At 39.1% G+C, this 25,627-nt stretch overlaps 1 protein-coding gene across 2 annotated transcripts in view; it reads left to right on the top strand.

Moving 5' to 3' along the window:
- The first annotated feature begins 703 nt into the window (after window positions 1–703).
- Window positions 704–25,627, top strand: part of agbl1 (AGBL carboxypeptidase 1) — a 72,391-nt gene continuing 47,467 nt past the window's right edge. For both annotated transcript variants that reach the window (XM_087843360.1, XM_087843359.1), the window contains exons 1-7: window positions 704–803; window positions 9,945–10,018; window positions 15,767–15,830; window positions 18,519–18,665; window positions 19,628–19,759; window positions 20,064–20,157; window positions 22,836–22,873. In XM_087843360.1, the coding sequence (XP_087699486.1) occupies window positions 722–803; window positions 9,945–10,018; window positions 15,767–15,830; window positions 18,519–18,665; window positions 19,628–19,759; window positions 20,064–20,157; window positions 22,836–22,873 (631 nt within the window). In that variant the 5' untranslated portion in view covers window positions 704–721. The remainder of the gene's footprint in view (window positions 804–9,944; window positions 10,019–15,766; window positions 15,831–18,518; window positions 18,666–19,627; window positions 19,760–20,063; window positions 20,158–22,835; window positions 22,874–25,627) is intronic.

Raw genomic sequence — 25,627 nt, 5'->3', positions numbered from 1 at the left:
AACATTGTTGAGAGTGTGACACCTTTGGAAGAAAAACCTTGAAAGCTCTAGCAACAAATATAAATATAATATAACAAATTTTATTCAAATGTGTAGAAATAATAATAAAAAAAAGTAAAGCAAAAATGTATACACACACACACACACAAAGACACACACACACACACACACACACACACACACACACACACACATATATATATGTAATGATCATCTCCCCACCTCTCTCCAGAGACAGAGGTAGGTATCCTTAGTGTGAGTGTGGAAAATCAGCATGTATAAGTAATGCAGGTACACACACACACACACACACACACACACACACACACACACACACTATATATATATATATATATATATATATATATATATAATATATATATATATATTCACCCCACCTGTCCTCTTGCACATACTGGTGTGTTGTTTCACATTTAGGCTACTAACCAACAGCAGTCAAAAGACAGAAGGGCACAAGGGCACCCAATCAGGCGCTTATGAGTGCTACTGACTCCACACCCTCTACCTCCAGTAGTGCACACTACACTAAGTTTCCTTCACACTAACACCAAGTCAGAGGAGAAAACAAGAAAGGAAGGGAAAAAATCTCTTTTTATTTCCCATCTTTTCATTTAGATCCCAGCGTATGTGGATTAGACTGACAAATAAATAACCAGACAAACAGGGCAGCTGTTAACAGAAATCAGTGGAAGCAGTTACAATGTCTGTTTATGGCCAGAATCACTTTACTTGGAATGGTACTCTGAGAGATCTGCATGGCAGCTATACAGGCTTCTGCACAGGTAGGTAAGACTAAGTGTGTTTGTGTACATGTGTATCAGTCACATGTATTTTCATTTGAAATTAAGAATACCTTTTAAAAAAAAGCCATAGACAGTAAAGGTATGAGGAATAGCTTTTATTTATCAATGGACTTCATGCAAACTGCAGTAAAGAGAAAGTCTTCTGTTACTCCTCTGAGGTTGAAATCAAAACTTGGGGGGTCCATACCATTTATTGGATGTTCTTGTGTCCTTTCTTGTGTCCTTCTGGTGATTCTCTGGGGCTCTTTAAAATGCAGTAAAATGAATCTAGGATTAAATGAAACTTTCTCATGCATATGCAAACATACAGATTGCATGTCTATGCTTACTCTCCTGATGAGAACACGGACAGGGGGTGGGGGCGGGGTGGAGTTGACTTGGCAGGCTGTGTAAGGTTGGCATGAGTGCCTGTATGCTTGTACACATCAAGACCAAGCAGAATTCTGACTTGGCATTACTTGCAAGAGCATTCAGTTGCAGTTGACACATTTAATTGTGGTGTATCCTATAGCTTGGAATTCATTACACATCCATTTATGCATAAAATACTTTTTTTCCACAGACAAATCTCAGTTTCCTTACTTATAAACATTTGAACCAGACCACCAGTGCATAGATATGACTTCTGCTGTGATTGGGTACTCAATAAATAAATAATTTAAATCTAATCTTTACCGTTGCAATCACTTATACTGAAAGAAGTAGTCATACTAACTGCAGCTGTGAGTGTCAAAATGCAAAGAATGCCAGTTATGAAAAGCAACTTTTGCTTCTGTAGTCATGGAAAGGTTGCTTGAAAATATCTAGTGCCTCCAGTGCTAGTCAGACTGCAGTGCTATCTCTGCTATGTGGCTGTTATGTGCTGAATGTTACTGTGCATGCTGTGTCAACTCTCCACAGTAATAAGATGTCAGATCAGAGGCATAACAGAGAGGAGCAAAGTAGCATCTAGTGGGCTAATGACACATAAGTGATTTGAGTATGCTATAGGGTAGTCAAGGAAACTGTCACTCTTATTTATGGTTTAATGCCTTGGTAACGATATCATACTGTTTACTTGATAACAGTCTGAATTTACTGTTTGATATTGCTTTTTATGATCTCAGATCCCTGTGTACATTATAAGTTATCTAAAATCCAATGAATTATGTCAGTGACTCATACACTTCTTTCTAGTTAGCAGTTAGTGAATGCCGTTCACCAGATTTTAGAAACCAACAGTGTCACTGAGAGTCTTGTAAAACTACAACTGAAGATGAATCCACTCAGCACACATCATTAATTCTTATAGATGCAGAACATGAGTCAATAAACATGAGTAAATGTTAACTTACAATATAAGGGGCTTTGAGGCAATTGTTGTTGTGTTTTAGTGCTATAGAAATAAAGTTGAATTTAACTGAATGAATCCATTCAACTGAGGGGAGGCCTTGCAATAGTTTTTGTTTGTTTTCTGTCATGGATCACTGGTAGACTTAACAGAAGATGAAAGAAAAGTCTGGAAAGGTTTACGGCAGAACAACTACTAACTTGTTCGGCAATTTGAACTACAATAGCTCATCTGTTGAACTGGACCACATGGACTAGCCTTCGCTCGCTAAATGTGTTGGTGAGCCTTGGCCACCAATGATCTTATCACTGGTTTGCCACTTTTCCTTCCTTGGACTACTTTTGATGGATATTATACCACCACTGTAGTTCTGGAGATGCTCTGATACAATCATCTAGTCATCACAAGTTAGCCTTGTCAAAATTGCTCAAATCCTTAAGCTCGTCTATTTTTCCTGCTTCTAACACGTCAACTTTGAGGACAAATTGTTTACTTGCTCCTTAATCTATCCCATCCACTCAAAGGTGCTGATATTTTATGCCTGTATATGTATATATATATTTCCCACTCATCCTGCAAACGGTCTTTGTTGGTCCTTTAAAGTCTTGAGGTCCTCTACCAGATGCCTGGGAGCTGAGAGCATAGTATCTTTGTTGTTCATAGGACAGAGATCCCGGATGTCGTTCCTGAGATCTGCTGGAGCCACTTGCCCAGTTTGTGGGTCACTGCTCTGAGTGCCACAGAAACATTGTTGTCTTCACCCTCTACATCTTCTTGAGCTCCTCTCTCAGCCCTCCTCTTTAAAAAAAATTATTTCACTCTACAACTACACCTACCACTATGGCTGTCTTCATTTTACCATGAAATTTTGAGATACTGTCCAGTAATGGACAGTGTGAATAGAAAAGTGCTACGGTAATGCAGATACACTGAAGGAGAATATTGTTTTTAAATAACATTTCATTTACTACAATGTGAAATAAGGCTGTGTAAATGCAAATCCTTTTGCTTCCCCCTTGCTCTGTCTGTCAGTCTGGATCATCTAGCCTGTGTGGATAAGGGTGGTGATTTATAGGTACATTGAATCGGAAAGGGCCTCCTTTGCTTCAAGTTTCCATTGCAGTGTGATTTACATCTGGGAGGGAGGGGCATGGGCTTGAAAACTGGCATGCTTCAGATGCCGTGGGACTGTGGAACTGTTGAATCATGAGTAAATAAATAAGTCTGACAGTCCACTATCAGCCCCTAGAGGCTGAAGGGCTCATTTCAAACAGTCAGAGTCAGTGGTCACGAAAAAGAAACTAATGCTATTGTTATTATTCAATAACATTGGGGGGGAATAATTCATCCACTATTATCTTTACATCTTTTCCGCATACGACTCTGACACTGCAGCTTCTCTGAAAAGAAAGACACACATCAGAAGTATTTCACTCCCTGGTGTAACTCTAAAATGCACATCTTACAAAATTGTTGCTATAGTTGTTACTCCATAAAAAAAAGCCCTCTGTAAAGCTAGAACATCTTACGGTTCATCACTAATTGAAGAAAAGAACAACCGCCCTAGGTTTCTCTTCAGCACTGTAGTCGGTCTGACAAAAATTCAGCACTCTGTTAAGAGTCTGTGAAGGTTCTCAGTCATCCAGGTCATCGTAGTCAAAGGAGCTTGCAAAGAAAAGCGTCTTGACTTCTTTAAGTTGCTTGAAGACGTTTCACCTCTCATCCGAGAAGCTTCTTCAGTTTTAGGGTCAAATAGTGGAGAGTCCCAGATTTAAACCCAGTGGGAGTTTCCCCCAAAAAGAGGGACAAAGGACCCCCTGATGATCCTCTATCTAATCACATGAGCCAAGGTGTGAAAACGGGTGTGGGTCACAGTCAGCCAGGGTTTCAGGTGAGCTCATTGTGAAACCTGGCCCCACCCTATCATGTGATTTCCTGAGGTGAGATGGCCCAGGATGTGAGTGGGAATTAAGGCGTCTGGGGAGGGATCTCAAAACTGGATTATAGATGGCAGAGAGTTGGTGTCGTAAACCACTGCCTCTGTTCAAAGATGGTCGCTCACAGTGCACATAGATGGCTTCTTTCACTCCTCTTTCAAACCATCTGTCCTCTCTGTCCAAAATGTGAACATTGGCATCCTCGAAAGAGTGACCTTTGTCCTCTAGATGCAGATGGACCGCCGAGTCTTGTCCTGTGGAGGTGGCTCTTCTATGTTGGGCCATGCGCTTGTGAAGTGGCTGTTTGGTCTCTCCAATGTAGAGGTCTGGGCATTCCTCACTGCACTGTACAGCATACACCATGTTGTTAAGTTTGTGTGTTAAAGTGAATTGTTAAATGTTGTCATTTTTATGCTTACCTCCTCTACATTGTTTCAAACTCTGTGATCAAGGAATTCCTTTGTCCCCCTCCCCAGCCTCTCGAGGTTCTGGGGGGAGGCTGTAGTGTTTTGTCACAAGCACATCCCTTGTGAAGGTTTGTTTGATGTTTGGTAAGCTTCCTGCCCTTTTTATGGCTTCACTGTGTTGTGTATGGTGAACCAATACAGGAATTGAGCCATATATTGGGTGTAGGGGAGATTACCTTTTTATGACCAAGGATGTTGTTAGAAACAGTTGTGATCAGGAAGTCACGCACGCACACACACACACACACACACACACACACACACACACACACACACACACACGCACACAGTGCCTTGTCTTTGTAACCAAGGGGGTTTTTACAAGGGGAGGTGCTTGTGTAAACTATTGTAAACTATTGCTTATTGTAACAGTTTTTTCAATAAAAGGCAGCAAGCGGAGGCTGGAGTTGGGGTCATTTGTGATAGGATTCGATGTGTGTTCCTGAGATAGCGACCGAGGCCTCCCTTGCGCAAGTAAATCGATCGATCGCTGTTGCCTTGTTTTTTCCTTCACGGGAGTAAAACTCTGAGTCAGCGGGGTCTGAGTTTACTTTTAGAAGAAAAGCGTCTGGACTTCTTTAAGTTGCTTGAAGACGTTTCACCTCTCATCCGAGAAGCTTCTTCAGTTTTAGGGTCAAATAGTGGAGAGTCCGAGATTTAAACCCAGTGGGAGTATCCCCCCAAAAGAGGGACAAAATGACCCCCTGATGATCCTCTAATCGCCTAATCACATGAGTCAAGGTGTGAAAACGGGTGTGGGTCACAATCAGCCAAAGTTTTGCGTGAGTTCATTGTGAAACCTGGCCCCACCCTATCATGTGATTTCCTGGGGTCAGATGGCCCAGGATGTGAGTGGGGGTTAAGGCGTCTGGGAAGGGATCTCAAAACTGGATTATAGATGGCAGAGAGTTGGTGTCGTAAGCCACCGCCTCTGTTCAAAGATGGTCGCTCACAGTGGACATAAATGGCTTCTTTTTGGGTTTAAATCTGGGACTCTCCACCATTTGACCTTAGAACTGAAGAAGCTTCTCGGATGAGAGGTGAAACGTCTTCAAGCAAGAAGTCCAGACGCTTTTCTTTCCAAGCTCCTTAGATTCCGATGACCTGGATGACTGAGAACCTTCACAGATGTCTGAAATACACTGGGATCTCGTGCTTGGAGAAAACCCTCCTGAGTTTCTCTGATACACCGGCTACATAGGGGATGGCAGTGTTGTTGCGTCTGTCTTTCTTATCCTCCCTCGCTGGTGTCTGATCTTCTTTTCTGTGCATCTTTGCTGACTTTTATATTATAAAGTCAGTGGTGTGGTGTGGTGTGGTGTGGGTCCCCCTCCCCCCCCAGCTTCTGCCCCTCTTAGGGGCTGGGGATGCTTTCCCTAGCCTGGGATGCTAATTGGGGATGGGGCTTGTGGGGTGTGTCAGGTGACCTAGGTGCTGTGCGACTCACACCTGTGTGTCATGGTGGGATCTGGCCCTTTTGGGGGTTGAGGAGGGGATGGATTGGGCTGATCATGATTGCTTCTGCCAGACATGAGGTGACCTTGATGCAATTTGCGTTTATATGTCTGGCAGGCATTGTTCCATCCCCTCCACTGTCCCACCTCCCTCCAGTTGCTTGCTTTCGCCTCACCAATTTGACTGGACCAGTTGGCAGACATATTGGTGGGACTGGTTGTCCTGTGCCTCACCAATGTGGTTGTGCTGGCTGGTGTCTTTATTTTCCTTTGGGTCTGTTCGCTGTCCCTCTGTGCTGTAGGCCCCTCTTTCTAAATGCCCATGCTGGCTGGCCTCAGTGGGGGCCTGGAAACTGGTGGAGACAGCTTGTGTCTGGCAGAGCACACAGGTATTCAGGGCTTCTTGGTCTTTTGATTGGAGTAACGATATCTTTACAGTATAACTCACCACAACGCTTGTTTTTGTCTTTGTGTCATTGTGGTACATTTTGCTACTGAAGGGATGGTGATAATGTGGAAGATCATAGGCATAACTTAACAAATGGAGGGAACAAAATGATACATCACAAGTATATCAGTTCACTGATGTCTCAACCTGGCATGTTTGGACCCAAAATGCAGAACTGAAGCCAAACTTAATGAACAAACTAACCTTTATTCATGTGAAGTTGAGAACCAAATGTCCAACGAGCAGAAACCAAACGTCCATAAATCCAAAAAAGAGAAAACACATGGCGGTGCGGAGACCTCTGGCAGAGACGAAGCAAAACCAGCAGGCGAGGAGACCTTTGGCGGAGACAAGACAGAACGAGCAGGCGTGGAAACCTCTGGCAAAGATGAGGCACGGCCAGCAGGTTTGGAGACCTCTGGCTGAAGTGACACGAGGCCAGCAGGTTTGGAAAGCTCTGGCAGCTGCTGCTGGGGCATGGGAACCTGGGAGTGGATGCGTTCAGCTAGCTCCAGAGCCTGAATCCCTTCCCTGACTTCATGCAGATGTTTAATAAAATCAATAAAGCCTTACTAATTTTGGTCCTGAACCCAGTCATTTCATCAAGTTTGGGCTGCCGACACCTTTTGTTGGTACTTGAACTGCTAACAGCACCCACAGTTTCTGTGTTGCTGCAACATGTTTTGCGTTGGTACTGTAAGGTTGAAGTGCTTTGGTGGTATGCAAACTCCATTTTGCACAGTTTGCACAAAATCATGCTTTTATCAAGGCTTCCGTCGAGCAGTCTTTTGCAATCAAATTCGCCTCTGATCAATGCAAGCCATTAAAACGCTGTTTAATTATTCAAAACGCTGAAAAAAAACTGTGTTTTTTCCGCCACTCAGATGGGGTGTTCAAGGCGCCAGTCTGTGGCGTAAAAAATGGTGTTCTTTTGGGACAAACTGCGGGTTTTTTCGGCGTTTTGAATAATTAAACAGCGTTTTTTACGCCATTTCTTAACCAAACGGGTTAGAAAAGTGGCGATTTTTGACTCTAATGGCTTGCCATACGGATCAGTCCTAGCGCTTTCTTCTGATTCTTCCATTTTTGAAGCCGTGTGCATCAGTGTAATCGGTATACCAGGAAATCATGCATTGACAAAAGTTCCCCATTGCTTGGAATGCAAAGTGCGATTAAATGTGTTGATTTTTTTAATGCATTTTTTTTTTCAAATGAATTAATCACAATTAACGTATTAAAATCCCACCCCTAATAATTATATAAATGAATCAGTTTGGCACCTGTCATTTAATAGTGATTTTATTCAATTGGAAATATGTAATTTTACTATGACATTTTATTAAGTGGGCAAATAGTGTTTCTTGTTTCTGACCTGTGTGTTATCAGTAATTTATACACTGATTATAATGAGAAAATAAAATAGACTACATACTCATGAGTGTTTTGTTACGTTTTGCTGAACAAGTTTTACCTAGCCATTACAGTCTATTATCTTGCAGCAGTAAACACATGTTTTTCTATAAGTTTTAATTGAAAACTAAATTAGTAAATAAAAAATTAAATGTAATGTTTCTAAATACCATGAAACAGGCTTACTGAGAGAAAATGAAAAAAAAAAAACACTACTGGTTTTACAACAGCAGTAGTGAGTTGTGAGCAGCGTCTATGTGTGCTGCTCTGCTCAAATGAGTTATACATGGAAAGCCAAGACGTGCATATCAGTGTACCAGCCTGCTGTCTGAAGGCATCAGTGAAACTAGACAGCTGGAGCTACACTCAGGGTTCTCCCCTCATTATTGTGGAAATGGAAATGTGCGTGGGTGTGCAACATATGGCTGTGTCAAGCCCGGGGAATCCTGTCTGGGAGAGCAGTATGTCTTTGATTTCACCTGTGGATTAGGAGTTCCTGATGGGAATGTTATGGCATTTTTCAGTTGTTGATGTGATTTTCTTTTATTACCTATGTGTGTGCGCTTGTGCCTGTGTTTGTGAAATAAATAGATAGATAGATAGAGAGAGAGTGAGAGAGCAAACGAGCGAGAGACAGTAACAGAGAGACAGAATGACACAAGCTGAAGGTCACAGTGGTTGAGAATGTTCATCCTTAATCCCAACTTTCAACCAGCCAGCTCAAAGCCAGCTCTCCAGCCCATATGAACTTTAAAGCATGTTGACTCTTCTCATGAAGTCATAATGCACATATGTTTGCACACACGCAGACACACACTAACAAGATAAGAAAGTAGTGACTGAAACAGAGTAATACATAATATATAGATTCCTTCAGGGTAGACGAGGACAACAGAATGAAACCAATGAAAGCACAGGTGTGGGTTTTGGGTGGGACACAACAACTCTGACCTGTGAAGCAGTTATGGGCTGTGCTACCTAATTAGTCAGTCAGATGTTTTTTCTGGTCAGCGGCTCTTTCTCCACAGTTCTTGGTATCTTCAAATGTAGTGCTGCACCAATGGTACTGCAGCCTGCTCCTCCTGGAAACTGATGTGGTTGCCTAGAAAACATTCAAATGGTTATTTGAATGTTACAATGGTGACAACCCACCATCCTTTAAAAGCTGTAAATTAATTTCCAAATTGTCTTTACTAGAATTTTATTTTTCAGAAAAGCTGTCAAAAACCAAATTGTGCTTAAAGTGCTCTGTATCTGCGGGTCTCCCTTACTGGCTGCCTTTCTGATTTAATTGTGTGTTTAGCATCACTTTTTTTTAAGTAGAATAAATTTAAAGGTGAATAAATTATTATATGGATCAACAGATGAGTACTTTCATCCTGGGAGTTAGTAAGACCGAGTCAGATAAGCAGCATTGAATACACTGTAGTGTTTTTTCTGAGTTAGAGTACGGTGGTACTGAATATAGTCTGTGCCCTGCAGCTGCCCCGCTGGTCTTGTCAAAGCCTTTTTATAGTGGCAGTCTTCTCAGCACCACAGCACAAATGTTTTCTGGAACTCTTTATCCTAGAGGGGTAAGATTACACATGCAAAGTCACGTGTGCGCACTTAAACACAATAACGCACACATATAATCACTTTTCTATAAAATATTTTTCTTGTATTTTATGGTAGGAGGAATGTGTTTATTGTTATGTTTTTTGCATGTGTTTTATGATCGTGTAAAACAGACTGAGCAGAAATGACACGCACTCTCAGGAAGACATCAACTTTACTAATACACATGTCCAATGGCACACACACCAGCACGCGTGCCCCCTCCCTGGCCCTGTGAGTGTCACTCCGCTGTGTTTAGACACAGTATCGTTACAGCCTGTGCAGAGAGAAAAGCACACTGATGCTATAAGTGTGTCTGTGTGTGTTTGTTTGAAGTACTGCTTGCATGTTGCTGAGGAGACACTTCGGCTGTCCAAGTCCTCACTGATGATCCCGTTTCATTTTGTCGTTTGTCTGTGTAAAAGTTTGTTCACCTTTCCTTCACTCTTTTGATTCGTCCATCTGTTGACTGGAACAGGACGAGGTCGACCAAGTATGACGGCCACCTTAAGCTCCTCCAGCGGCTTAGAGGTCCTCCTTTCCACTCTGCAGGTATGTGCTCCTGTATGTGACGTGTTCGTATAAAACACTGAAATAACAAATCAAAACAATTACTTAACTTCCATATTAGTTTTAATGTATGCTGAGCCCCTAATAGTCTGCTAGCGATATAAAAAAAAGGAGAAAAATAAAATAAAAACTAAAATATGTTTTGCTTTGCCTCAGCTGATTTACTGAGAGGAATATCCGAGGTTTGCGTGTTTGGAATATTAACAAGATATGGTTTTTGTACTTTTCATGTGGTATATTTTGCAGGCTTGCATTGGGTAATTGCTGCATCAAACATGTATCAAATATACATCAAGCTCGATCCGCATTCATATACTGTATCATGTTCACATTATTTGGTTTGTGGTTGACACTGGATCCTTAAAAAGTTGAATGACATAAAAAAAAGTCAATAATATTGGACATAAACCTGGGTCCTGCATCAGCATTAAACTAGGATCTTTAAATAAAAGACATGTAACTGCAACACACTCATATGGAGCAGTGATGAAAACCTATCTATCTATCTATCTATCTACGTGCTTGTTAAGGTATTGGTGAAAGGGACCGCGATGGTACATATGATACAAAACATCCCTGGGGTGCTACAGTTGGATACTGGGGGGTATAGGGGTGGAGAGATTGAAACAGCAGGTGGCATTACTGGCTCAACACCATTCTTTAAAAAGTGGCGGACTAACCTCACATTTTTAATGACAACACATTCTGACTACTGAGCCTGGGCTAATCCATCTTTTTTCAGTTCTTTCATACCCACAGTCCTGAATTTACAGTTCAGTCAGTCTAAACCTAATCCCAGCATCTGAGAACAAACAGATTTCCTGAGTGTGGATGGACTGCCAGAAACCATTCTAACTGCAGATGAACCCTGAGTTGCTGAATCGGACTTAATAATACAATTCAAAGTACAGTTTTTAGTGACTGATCTTTACTAAGTGATCCTCTGAGGGAACCTCAAAAGCCACGAAAGGTGGTCATATAGGATATCTCCTCTACAGAGAAGGTTTCTTTTAGCACTCCCCTATTAGCACAAAACAAATGAGGAAAGAAATATATTGGCTTTGCATTGAGCATATTTATGCAGCTCTTATCTATTTTTTGTTACTGCTAAAGGACACAAAGACAGACAATCATTACATCATTTATTTAACAACTGTGAAAAATGAAGCGCACTTCATGATTCAAAAGCTTGTAGAACAACCTTCAGCAGCATTAACCAGAAGCTATCATTTTCTGTAGGACTTTATCAGTCTCTGTGATCACTGAGGAGGAATTTTGTTCCATTCTTCTTTACAGTGTTGCTTTGCTCATTCAGGCTTGCGAGCAGTCATTTATATGCAGCTCTCTGAAGGTCTCAACACAACATTTCAGCCAGTTTCAGACAAAGTTTAGCTGTCTGACCGATGGCCTCTCCTTTGACTCTAGAATATTTTGGTACACAGAGGAGTTCATGTTAGACTCGGTGACTGCTCCGTTCTTGGGTCCTGTGGCTGTAAATCAAGCTTAAATCATCCCCCCTCCACCACCGTGCTGACAGCTGGTATGAGGTGTTTGTGCTGATATACCATATTTGGTTTTCTCCAAACGTGGTGTTGTCCATGAACACCAAGCATCTCCAGTTTGGTTTGTCCAAAGGCATTGGCCTTCATACCTCAATTTCATTTTACTTTACAAATAAATTTAGAAGTCCATTTCACCACACTTACAACCAAATGAAGACCTAACTGTGCTGGGAAAGTAAAGTAAACCTTCAAAGGTCTTTAAAATGAATACTACTATTACTAGTACTAATAATAGTAATATTAACAGTACCATAGCACTTAATTTACAAAGCACTTTTAAAAACAACAACCGGGCTGACCGAAGTGAGCAGTTTTCTAAAACATCATAGGCCACAAAATGTACAGAATTACACACAAAAAAAAAACAAGGCATGTAAGGAAAACAAGGATAAAAGTAAAGACGTAGGCTTTATCCTTTTAATTTAAATATATTTAATTAATCTCACTCATCTTAACTTAAATGGTCTTATCTTTCTTTCTTTTTAAAAAAAAATGCAGTAAGTTTCTCATGTCAGGCTAACAGGACACTTACTTGTTCTCTTTCTTTTAGGGGAAATGACATCGAGCTCTCCTTTTTTTTTTTATCAGGTGAAGCCTTTCTTTGTTATTTACTTAATTTTAAACAGTCATCACTCTCATGGAAACACTAAGAATGTTGTCTCAGACTTTCTCGTTCTGTTTTGCCTTAGAGACGCGCACTTCTCTCTTACATCGTCACCTCCAGATGAACCTGTTTCTTTGTATAGACAAATGGGGAGGGGTGGCTTTATGCGGATTAGGCAGTATGTAGGATTTAAAATGACTGTGATTTATTAATATACACACAGCAGTAAGAAAAAAACTGTGGCATAAACCTAACATGACTTTAATTGCAAACTCTTTTTTTTGTAAGAAATTTCTCATGCATTTATCAGTAAATGAGGCCCATTGTTTCAGAAGTCTTGTGGTTTGTTCAGGTTTCAGCTTTGCAAACCTATGTTAACATTTATCATTGCTAATTGAGGCCTGTAAGTTTTTTGCAGGTCCTCTTAGTATTGCATGCGCTGACCTTTGGGTGAAAATTTGCTGGGATGTCCACCTTTGGGAAAATTGTCAGCTGTCTTAAATGTTTTCCAGTTGTGAATAATAATAATAGCATTGTGGACTTCAAGTTGTTTGCAAATGAGCTCATAAAGGTTCCCAGATTATTGGGAATATTTATATTTTTTGTTACAATCAAACCTGTAGACATGATTCAATTTTGTGTTAGGGCAGTTTCTAAAAACTGTCAGATGAGAATCACAGTCTCAGGAACAGATATATTTAATTACTGTCACAGAATTTCCTCCCTTCTAAACATGTGAAACTTCAGAAGGGTAGAAATATTTCATGGGTAGACAGTCTGAGATACTGGCTCATTCAGTTCTCTACATCAGTGTAATGGGTCAACTTTGCTGTGAGTGCTCTTTTTTCACTGAGAGGGTGAAAAAAAATAGTTAAAGCTCATTTAAAATTGTGTATCTCAGTGTTAACTGAAAAGTCACATGTTTCCATATATCTCTGGACTATAGGACTTGAAACAAGAAGGCACTGTCAGAAGCCTCATCATGGTTAGAATAGAATAATCCTTTAATTGTCCCACAAGGGGAAATTTGGTTGTAACAGCAGCCAGAAAGAAAGGTTGAGTGCAGCACAAGCACCATTTTTATATGCAGAGTTTAAGTTACAAAAAAGTAAAGACAGTGCAAAAACAAAGCTTCCCCATCAAACATATGGCCTTTTTTTAAAAATAGCTTTCAGGCTGTCACCCACTTCAGACTGGAATATGTGGTTGCAGTGAAAAGTGGCAAGTTGCTTCAACTGGTTAAGTTGACATAACCTGTCTATCCTATTTAAGATGTTATTACCTTTGTGTAGCAATCTTTGCACAACACAAGCCTGTACTATTTTATTACTTTTCACGCCGAATATCTAGAACTAAAGACCACTGCAATTTGAGAAAATTCCAGTCGAGTGGTATGTAAACAAACACAAATTTACGTATTTACCGACTACTACACAAGAAAAATCTTCAGTCTTTCTTGTATAGCCCAGTCTGTTCCACTGGAATACCAGATGAGATCAGTGAGTTTGCAGGAAAATAGATGAGCAGAAGCAGCAAGGCAAGATCAGACTCAAGATTATGAATTTTACAGGGTAATGTGGAGGATTAAACATGAGATGGCCTCCCACAAGACCTCAAAATATTTTTACCTTAAATTTGACCATGAGCTAAGGTTGTTCCAATGGTTCCTAGTCCCTAGGGAAAGATCCTGTTGTGGAAACAAGACTATAGTTTCTATTTGAACAGGCAGATTGCTGGCCATCTAAACAGCCTGTCTGGATGCAACACATTAAGTTATTTATATCTGGCATCAGATATTCGTCAGAGGTCTCATTTGGACATTGGAGAAGGTTTCTTCATACAACGCACATTTTAACGAGGGAGATGTTTGGCCACCTTAAAAGATTTCTGTTGAAACAGCAGAATTTAATCAGCCAGATTGGGTAGTTGATAAGACCAGCAGACCTCTGCTCAGGGGGGTCATTTTGAAAATGTGGGATTAGAATCTCTGAGAAAATCCATCTGCATGTACATGTGGAGTACATGTGACATAAGAAACATGTATTTAAACTAATATCCTAATGTACATTAGTTTGGAAATATTGGACACATTTTATGTATATAAGGCCACAAGTCCGCCATGATTGGCTCCAGCTCCCCTGCAACCCTGATAAGGATAAGGGGAAGAGAAGTGTGTGTATAAAAGGTTTTTTTTAATATGGTGTCATCCACTGGAACAGTTTGTGCTCCGTTACATGAAAGGAGCTGAATTTAACAGGAAGTAGGAAAAAATGGAAAGGCCTAAAAATATTGCCAGTGTAATTAATATGAAGACATTTCACAGCCAGGATTTCAACAGGCTATAGAAACATTTCTTCACAGTAACATGTCAGGGTCAGTGCCACTTTCTGCCCTGTCTGCATATAAAGTCCTGAAGCAAGCTATGCTCACACTGTGTTCCAGGACGTGTCAATGCAGGATGCAGAATTTCCATGAAACACATCTACTACACTCACCGTGTTCCATCTGGTCATAATCAGCTGACTGTGCTCAGCTTTGGGATTGCAGGCCTCAGTCCTGACAGCTGATGACATGAAGACAATTATAAGAGATTCACAAAACATGAGAACTTGCAAAACAAATTGCAATCATTCCACTTTCACATAAACACAAGCAAGAAAAATGAGCTTTGTTGAGTGATAAAATCATTCAACAAAAACAAACACAAACAAGCAAAGCCAAGAATAACAATATGTAGTGACAGTCACTAAAAAGTGCAAAAACCACAACCCTTAGTAGCAGCTGGGTTGTTTGGATTGTATATGGATTCCACATTCTGATTTAGATACTGTGTATCATGCTTCTCTGAGGTTCATCATTAACTGTAAATTTCAGACACACCACAGTGAGTTATACTCTCAGGTGGGAGGGGCTGCTTTGGCCAGTCGGAGGAACTTTCATTTATACAGTTTTATATATAAGGCAATACTCGGGTTGCTGCCTTTCTATACGTGTTCCCTGCTTGCAATGAAACATGCTGATCGTTATTCTCTTCGTCCGCAAGGTTACTTGTTGCTTTCTGTTCCATTTGCCCGAACTGAACTTGGCAAAAAAGCTTTTGTCCATTTAGCACCCTTTGCTTATAACGAGCTGCAGAACGACTGGAAAATGACTGAATTCATTTCATTAAGTGCTTTTAAATCTAAACTAAGAATCCTTGTGACCAATTCCATAACATGCAACTGTTTCAATAAGATTGTTTGTCATTTTAACTGAATTTTTGAATTTTTATTTGATTTTTATTGAATTTTATCTTTATTTATTTAATTAATTAATTAATTTTTCATTAATTTTTGAATGTCTGTTGTTGCTGCCTGTGTTTAATTGAGTAATTTTTGAAACTGTGAGACATTTGCTGCTGCCTATCTTGGCCAGGTCTCCGTTCAAAAAGAGGTTTTTAATCTCAATGGGATCTTCCTGGTTAAATAAAAAAAAAGTAGGTTAGATGCATTCTAACTTTTTTATTCTTTTATTTTGTGGGTTTAAATGTCTTATATTCTTTGTGTGTGTGTGTTGTCTCTGCAGAATGTAGGGGATGTGGAGAGCACCTTAAATATCCTCAGTGTCTTGGATGAACTTCTGTCAGCTGGTAAGATCATCTTCTCACCATTCGGTTTCCATCCTTACATAAAAAGTTGTTGTGCTATGTAAAATGCCAATAAACACACAAAGCCTTTAAGAGGCACAGTCTGTTTTTTTAATTAAATATACAAAAAAAATCAACTAAGTTACTAAGAACTCATAACTGTACTTAAATTCATGTGTAATTACGTCTTCCAACAAACAGATGCAATCTTTTGAACTTAGAATTCATCCGTTCACTTTTTTCCTCCATAAAGATGACATCTGACGACCTCCCCTGTACCTTTAAGATGAGTTTTGACTCCTCATTATATATATCAATAAAAACGTGACTTGATGATCATTAATAAAGTTTCCAGGTTTTTCCAAGGGTAGCTGCATAGTCAGAAACCTATAAGCAGGTCTGAAATATGACAGAAACCCCTCAATTCAGAAAAGTTCTTCGAGCATTATTCCTACTAGGCTTTCAAGGGGTAAAGAGTTGAAAATACACAGGAGCGGGCAATGGTTTATTGAAGTCATCGTGCTGCCTCATCATCCTGAATAAAATGGCCGGGATGAACGTCACTGTTCCGACTAATTGCGATTTATGTACGAGGCTAGAGACCAGCTACAAATATAGTATACCAAGAGGGAAAGGAGAGGAGAACTCGTAGGCATTTGTGCTGGAGAGGCAAATTTTAATATGTGTATGCACCTTTATGTCACAGTCTGGCAGAAGCAGACTGTGTGGATTGACAAAAATGACCCAAAACGCAGACTCCAAGGAACAGGAAACAAAACTTGAATGTTAACAAAAAGTGAGCCGTTTAATGAGGCTGGTAAAAAAGGTACAAACAAAGGGCAAAGCAAACTAAAGTAAAACTAACATTAATCTAAACTGGGACAACTAAACAAACAACAAGAAAAACCTAGACAAGAAACTTGGAAACATGGCGTGGAAAACGTGACGTGAACAACAGACGACCTGACCAAGAATGAACAGAAACACACAGACTAAATACACACAAGGGTGATTAGGGGAAGTGGAAACACATGGGAAAACAGCTGACACAAGTCTGACATAACAAGACAAAGGAAGCAAAGCTGACTACACTGACATAGGACACAGACCTTCAAAATAAAACAGGAAACATGAGACGCAGACAAGACAATATAAACTTGACAACATAAAACACGCAGCATGAAACAGGGAGAGGGAAACTTAAATACAGGGGTAGAAAACACAAAGAGAAACTAATAAACAAATAAAATGAGCTACCCTAAAGAACTTAAACATAACATCCAAATAAACTAAAACTCAAAACGCTGGGTCCCAGGAACGTGACACTTTATACATAAGATACCAGTTAAACAACAATGACAGCTGGTTAAAAGCTAAATAACTCACTTCAATATGGCTTTTATTGGACAGAAGTGAACTTCAACAACTTATCAACTTGTGTCAGACTCTTTTCACAAAGTTTTAGATGAGTAAAAAAACACAAACAACCAACATATTGACAGCTGAGGTAAATAGTGGAGCCGCAACCCACACTCAGAGTGACAGTCGATACAGATAAATATCAGCCACAGTTGTTTGTCATACAGCGGCCACTGTAGCTAGGATCACACACTTTAATTGGGAGGTGGAAGAAAACAGAGCTCATTTGGCTTCAGTTGGCATCTAGGGCTGGGTGTAGCATGTGCCAAATTAATGGATGACAGTACTCCTACTTTTAGTAATGCAGTTATGTAATGCGTTACTGTACTAAATTTATTATATTATATAATTAATATTATGTTGTTACTTGCGTTACTTGTTTTTTCAGATATATGCACCAGGAAGGATAGAAAGAAAACAGCATACACATGTATGCTGGGAGGACAAAAAATATGGAGTGGTTTATAGCTTTTGAGAAGTGGCAATATGGACATTAATTTTATTTGTATTGCATGAAAGGACATAAGTGCAATGGTGAAATCCAAACAACATCCAAGACAGAAACAACTGCAGTATACTGCTAACAGAACTGTGGCTCTTAGACAGATTGCTAAGAAGCTAATCAACAAGAAGTGATGTCATAGCTGAGTGTATTCAGACCCCAGCCCAGCAGCCAGAGGCTGAACTTCTGCAGGTAACAAAGGCAATGATATGTCTATATATAGACATATAATAGGATCAAATGTGGAAACTGGTTACAGCTGTGTACATAGATGGAAAAACAAATAAAATCACAAAAAGGGTAAATAAATAAAAGAAAAAAAAAAGAGATTTTATTATCAGATAAGTAATATTTTTCAGAATTAGAAGGTGAGGGCACTTGGAAGATATCTGTGGCTGTCACACCCCTCGTATTCTGAGGATGACTAAGGTTTAAGTCTTCATTTGGAGCAGTAATGTCCTTTGCAATAAATAGAAGTACTTGATGAATGCCCATTTGAATGTGGCTTGTAGCATCCTTTATATTTTTTTCAAAATAGTAAAAAAAGGCACTATTTATATTTCAGTCCCTTTACAATTTACTAATATGCTGGAAAGAGGAGAGATGGAAACTGAAGTTGAGAACACAGAGACATACAGCACTCGCTGGTGTAACCATCTATAAGTAGGACTGCCACAGTGATATGTGACATTGTTCCCAACACCAAGTTTCAGCTTTGTTTCTGTGTAATTTCTCCCTCAGCCAAGCACTAACCTCTGCTCTCTGTTCAGGTACAGATCGGCGCATCCACTATATGATCAAGAAAGGTGGTAGTGAGGCTCTGCTGACTGCACTGGTTAAATATGGCCACACTTTCAGTCCCAACTACACTATACTCATACCACTCCTGCACCTGCTAGCTAAAGTTGGACACAAAGGTGGGAATGAACAAAACAACATGTATTGTGATAACTCTTTCTAACTCTTAAAGTTTGTTTAGGAAAGGTGAGATGATCAACAAAAATAGCACAGTGGTTCCTGATTCACTGACAGCTATGTTTGTGTGTGAATAATGAAAGCTTCTCACAGAGATATATCTGTGCTTATTTGTCTGACCAACAATTTAAATCATACTGAGGGTCTATTATGGGTCTATTATGGGTATGTTACAATGTACAGGGTATGAAGGCATATTCATAACATACCTTCATACCGTGTACATTGTAATATACCCATAATAGACCCATTTTTGTACCCTCATACCTATAACAGACCTATTTCTGTGATATATCTATATACCTATATTATTGCTAATATGTATTTTGTAATATATCTATATCATGGCTAAAGCACTTCTGGATGGACGCAAACTGCATTTCGTTGCCTTGTACCTGTGACATGTGCAATGACAATAAAGTTGAATTCTATTCTAATTCTATGTTGCAATATTAAAAAAAAAGCAAAAGGTCTATAATGGAAATACAAAGCAAACTGCTAATACATTTAGGTAGCACTTAGGTATTATAAGCAAGTGCTTAATTCATCATTTACATGTCATTACGAGTCCTTAATATGTCATTTAGAAATGCAGATATGTTTAGCCATCTGCTACTGTTACACCATGTCAAGCGATCGCTGCTTGGTGTAACTGTGTAGAGCTATTATTGCTACTACATCACTGCTAGTAATAATCACAATTACACTCATGGTAATATTCCAAAGATGGAAAAAAAATCATATAACTTTAATATTTGAATGCTACTATTTTAAGTACTTTTTCATTGGGGTTGCTGTTATTTTGGTATTTTTTGACTTCTTGCATTCTGAAAATGTTCATCACTTACTTTCACAATACTTACTGTCACCATGTGTATTCATTGCAATGTATATATATATGTAGACCGTCGTATTGGTATGAAAGCAGAAGAGGCAGGTGCAGTGCTGCTGACTCTGAATCTGCTGAAACACAATGACCAGCATGCCAGGAGAACTGCTGCCTGCCTCTGGGTGATCCAAGTCTTCTGTTCATCAGGTACACAATATAGTTGTTTTTGTCACCAGCTTGGAGTTAAATTCATATCCTGGAGGCTTACCCTAAAAATAATCATAGCTGCTATTTCTCTAAATTCTAATCCTAACATTACCCTTATCCTAAACCCTACCTTACATATTGTCATCCAGAGTACTTTATTATTGAATTCTTCATTAACAAGAAAAGCCTCCACCTTAAATGTTAAGGGGAGAGTATTTCAGAAGCTTTACCTGTTGCTGTGTTTAAACATATATGTTGATAATCTTAGTAACAGAGTTAAAAGTCAGTTGTGTTCTCTTGATAGTTTCTACAGCAAACCTCATAGGAGAAAACCATGGACTGGATGTCATCTACCGCCTTATTCCTCAATACACAACCAAGCATCTGCATGCTATTAAGTAAGTATCCTAAGGGCTTTCTGCATTTCCCACTGATCAGTTTTACCATATAGATGCAGTCAGGGCCATAGGTTTTTGAACAATTTTTCATCCAGAATCCAATAATGTTTTTGACACAATTTTTGTAATTTTGCTTTCTACAGTACTGCAGTGGACTCTAAATTAAACAATCAAGGTGTGATTTAAGTGCAGACTTTCAGCATTAATTCAAGTGGTTTATAGAAATAGTTGATGAATTATAGCTAGCTGTTTATAATACCAGTTTTGGAAGCTAGGGATCGGAGTGCCAGGACCTCTCGATCCACTAACACTGAAGCCCTATGTCGACTCCTGCGGGTGGTGGGCCCACAGGCGGACGGACCCATGTTGCTTTTTTGGCCCGGCCACCAGATGCTCACCAGACATTCACTCGAGACACTACCCTGGATCTGGTGCGCTGGACCCTTGAATTGTTCTGGATGAACATTTTTGCAGCACATGATTGGCTGAAATTCAGAATTCATGGACTCCCTTGGGACGCTCGGCTAGACTTTAACTGCAGATGCTTTCAGTTGCAGCTTGTTTGGGGATCTCTCTGACTACAGTACTGTCTTCAATACTGAAAAGCATGACTGAGATGAGGTTACTGACATGGAAGAATATCCTATTTTTTTGCCTTGAGAAACCTATGGGTGAGAACTTTGGATAAATAGTTCAAGTAATGGTTTTATTAAATCCTTTGAATTAAAGTCTGAACTTCAATCATATATTGAGTGTTTGATTTGAAATACAATGTGTCGGCATCAAGAACCAAACTTATAAAATTGTGTCACTGTCTACTGACCACTCAGTTCTTTAAGCTACAAGCCACATTTAACCATATATGAGAATATTTAACTGCCCCCCATCGATCCAGCCATTTTCTTTATCGCCTGTCCAGTTAAGGGTTGCAGTGGGACCAGTAGCCTGTCCCAGCTCACTGGGTGACAAGCAGGGTGGTGGTCAGAGAAACTGAGATTTTGTTATAGTCCAGGTACAGTACACTGTCAGGGAGAATTGTTTTTAGGCTTTAAAGATATTATCTCCCCCCTGCTTGTAATGCAGCATCTGCATGCAGTAATACAACTTCTGCATGCGTGTCCATTTCCCGTTTTAAAGCAGCAAAGCATGAAATGGACATGGTGGACCGGCCTGTCTATTACATGTTTTCCTGTTTCCTGTAATACTGGGTTGGAGATTCCTGCGGGACCCACGTACTCATTTTAAAGATTCATGGGGATATGACTTTTTGGGCAAGGTTGTGGATTTTTCTTCCACTGCCTTTACTCTGTATAAACTCCACTGATTCCTTTAAAAAAAACAGTTGAAGACATACTGAGCACCTTTAGGTAAATTGTTGTTTTATGGATTTTTTTTTTTTGTTCATTCTTATGATATATTTTATTTCTGGTTTTATTGTAAAGTATATTGTGATTTTTACCTGCAAAAAGTGTTGTATAAATACATTTTACTTACTTACTTGACCTCAGTGTAGCATTTGACACCACAGACCACAAAATGTTAACACAGTGATTACAAAATGTGTTAGCCATTAAAGTTACTGCAGTGGTTTGAATCATAGCTCTCTAATATAATTAACTCTAATTTGTTCGTGTAAATGGAGAGTCAAACACTAAGCACGGTTATAGAGTACCATAGGGTTGTTTTTGGACCAATTCTGTTTAAATTATACATGCATAATACATTAGGCAGTATTGGTAGAAGCCATAACATACAGTGCATTCTCATTGCTATGCAGATGATACCTAGCTTTATCGATCCATGAAGCCAGATGACATACACCGATTAGTAAACTGCATGAATGTCTTAAAGACATACAGACCTGGATGGACTCAAATGCCTTGTTTCTAAATTCAGATTAAATTGACTTTCTTGTACCATTTTACAAACACGATTCTTACTCTAGATGGCATTACCTTGACCTCCAGTAACACATGGAGCCATTTTTGACTAGAATGTCCTTCAATGTGTATATTAAAACAACCACATCTGTGTTATTAGCACAGTTATAGTTACTATCTTAGTTACCAGTATATCTATTCAGGTGTATTCAGGGTCAACTAATCCAGCCCTAACTATATGCTTTATCAAAAAGAAAAGTTTTCGCGTTAATCTTAAAGAATAGAAAGTGTCTTTTCCCAGATCCAAACTCTACTTGGTTCCACAGACTCAGTAAGCCAGCAGTTTGAGAGCAAAGTGCTCTATTTGGACAATATGGTACTCTGAAGTCTTTAAGAAAAGACAATTCAAGACCTTGTATGTAAGAAGAAAGATATTAAATTCAGTTCTGGAATTAACAGGTAGCTAAGACAAGCCAATACAGGAGAAAAATACTCACTTTCCAGTCCTTGTCAGTACTCTCACTGCAGCATTTTCGATCAACTGAAGGCTTTTCAGGGAGTTTTAGGACATCCTGACAAAAATGAACTACAGTAGTCCAGACTGGAAGTAATAATGAAGATGAATCAATTTTTCAGCGTCACCCTGAGTCAAGATGTTTCTAATTTTAGAAGTCAAATAATTTCATGCTCACTCATACATAAAGATTTACTTTGACAATTACAAATGCAATTCATTTTTTATTTTAATTTGGTGTTGATTCAAATGAGTCAGACGTCACTTTTCTGTTTTTTTCCTAGGGCAGCCATTAATGCCTTTTCTGCTCTGCTGTGCACAAGTAAGTTTTTTATTACCTTGAGCATTCCTCAGCTGATGTTTCCATTTTCATCATCACCATCTTCATTACCATCATGTCACAACTGTTTCTCCGGGGACACATTGGCAATGCTTGATTTGTGAGGTCATTTTATTTTCTTATGATTTTTGTGTCTAATTTCAAGGACCATAAAGATACCTTACATGGCATTTAGTGCAATAAAAATAGATTTAAATAGATATTGCATTTTTTTTTTATGTACTATAGAATTTAACAGGTGGGGATCTGGCTCATATAAACTACTGCTTTCACAAAATAAAAAAAATAGGGCACTAACAAGAGCTGCATGCTTACTTGAGTTTAAGCTGGTTGACAAAAATTTAAGGCTTATGCATTGGGGCAGTTTGGAACACAGCTCTCATATCTGTGGCTTCAAGGTGGAAGAGCCTAAGAGGAAGAGCTTTCCACATGATTCCAAGATAGTGTTTAAGTTATAACTACAGAAGGAATAAGCTAATGCATGATACTGTGCACAAGAACAACAGAGTCTGCAGAGAGGGATCAAGACAGGTCCATGAATGGGGGTTTAAAATGTTTGGTTAATTGTCACAAATTGACAGAACTTCCAGGAACCATTAAGCAGTTCATTTAAATGCATAAATACAGATGAACAGAACTGCAATTCAACGTTATTACATTTCAGAAGTTATTGTCATCAAAATCTTCTAATAGACAGTTTTGACATATGATCAGTTACTGACATGATCTGAATTTTGTTGTTGTTGGCTTTTAGAGGTGTAATAAAAATATATGTGCATTGTGCAGTGTCATTTTAAAAACTGGAGGTGAAGACTGAATTTACTCTCTCAGCTGTCAAGCTTTTGCTACTATAGTCAAAATTACATTACAAAAACCATTGGAAGTGCAGCTTAAAATTGAAGAAACCGTTTAATGTTTTATTTAAATTGTTTTCAATAAAATGTAGACAAAATAGATTAAAATTTGACAAGGGGTGGACCTCATCGACCCCTTTCATAAAGATGGGAACCACCACCCCGGTCGGCCAATCCAGGGGTACTGCCCCTGATCTCTATGCAACATTGTAGAAGCGTGTCAACCAAGACAGCCCTACTAGGACTCCTTCAGTTTGGTGGCTCCCCTCACCTCTGGTGTCTACCATTTGGTTCGGGAGTTACCACCACAACAGGCACCAACCACCTTGCGGCCGCAGCTCAGTGCTGCGGCTTCGGCAATGGAGATGCTGAACATGGTCCATTTGGACTCAGTGTCCTCAGTCTCGTTCGGAATGCTGTTGAAGCTACAATTTTACAACTACAGTGGTAATTAAGGATTATTTTATAGTTGTTGATACAATGATAGTGCCCTGACAGTAGGCAAAGGTTACTCATATATAATAACAGGATTACTTATAAATTACAGCAAATTTTTAGCATAGTATTATCTTTACAAATTATGACTTACAATTCAGATTCAGTATCACTGCCTAATATTGTTGGCAAATTTCAAATATACCGTATGTTTAATAAATGTCTACTTAGCAATCCTTGGTAACATTCCTATACTAGATCGTACTTCCACTGGAAATCCTTATTTTATCTCTCACTGGACAGTCACAGACTGCAATGTTATATTTTTTTAAATTATATTTTTAATAATATTTTACTCTGCCCCCACTGACCTCACAGCAAAAAGAAAACAAACAAACAAAAAAAAAACAAAAACAAACCTCTTAACTGTTGTTGGTCATAACCAGTGTTGGTCAAGTTACTTGAAAAAGTAATCAGTAACTAATTACTGATTACTTCCCCAAAAAAGTAATCCCGTTACTTTACTGATTACTTATTTTCAAAAGTAATTAATTACTAGTTACTTAGTTACTTTTTAAAAACACGATTTACAACCTGAATAGGTGATAAAGCGATAGATCTTTCAGCCCAATTCTACTTTTTCTGCATAATCCATCATACAAAATATAATCAAATGGAAAAGTCTCTTTTTTTTAAAAATTGTTTTATTAGATTTAATCTTTTAACTTTATGCATATGCACCATTCTCTGACTTGAAGAAATTAGTTTAACATTTAAACCTATTTTCTGCACATTTCAGCACATAAAATAAAATATTTTTTGTGTTTACACTCAGTCTTTCAAATAGATGCAAGTAAAACACAGCAGAAAATAAATAAAGTCAAAGGTCCTGTTGCTCTATTTTCACCTGTAAAGCAGGACCGTGGTAGGCGGAGGTTTGCCCTGGTGCAGGTGTGCCGCAGCGGTCAGTTGAAGAATCTGCGAGTTTCTCTGTGAATTTCCCATTACCTCGTTGCGCACTCGGAGCTTGTTTAGGGTTTTTTTTCACTGTAAAAAGAAGTTTTCTTCCCACGCACAACTGACGCTAATGTTTTTGTCACTTTTTATGGAATCAAACTCAAAATAAGGTCAGTACTTCCACGCTCATACTCTCTCCCACACTTGATATATTATCCATTGTTGATCTGCACACAGCTGTTGTCACGAACGTCGCACTCGCTTACGTCACTGTCATGAGACATTCTCGCAGAAAAATCACGGTTTTAGTAACGCAGTAACGCAGCGTTCCTTCGGGAAAGTAAAGGTAATCTAATTACTGTTTTTGCAATAGTAATCCCTTACTTTACTCGTTACTTGAAAAAGTAATTAGATTACAGTAACGCATTACTTGCCCATCTCTGGTCATAACACATTCCAAAGTAATACATTACTGTAATCAGTATACAAT

This window comes from Neolamprologus brichardi, chromosome 7 (assembly GCF_056152115.1).
Source record: "Neolamprologus brichardi isolate AB-2024 chromosome 7, ASM5615211v1, whole genome shotgun sequence".
In the NCBI taxonomy this organism is placed as follows: Eukaryota; Metazoa; Chordata; class Actinopteri; order Cichliformes; family Cichlidae; genus Neolamprologus; species Neolamprologus brichardi.
The sequence above is the reverse complement of the archived record's forward strand: the minus strand, read 5'-3'. Positions and strand labels throughout refer to the sequence as shown.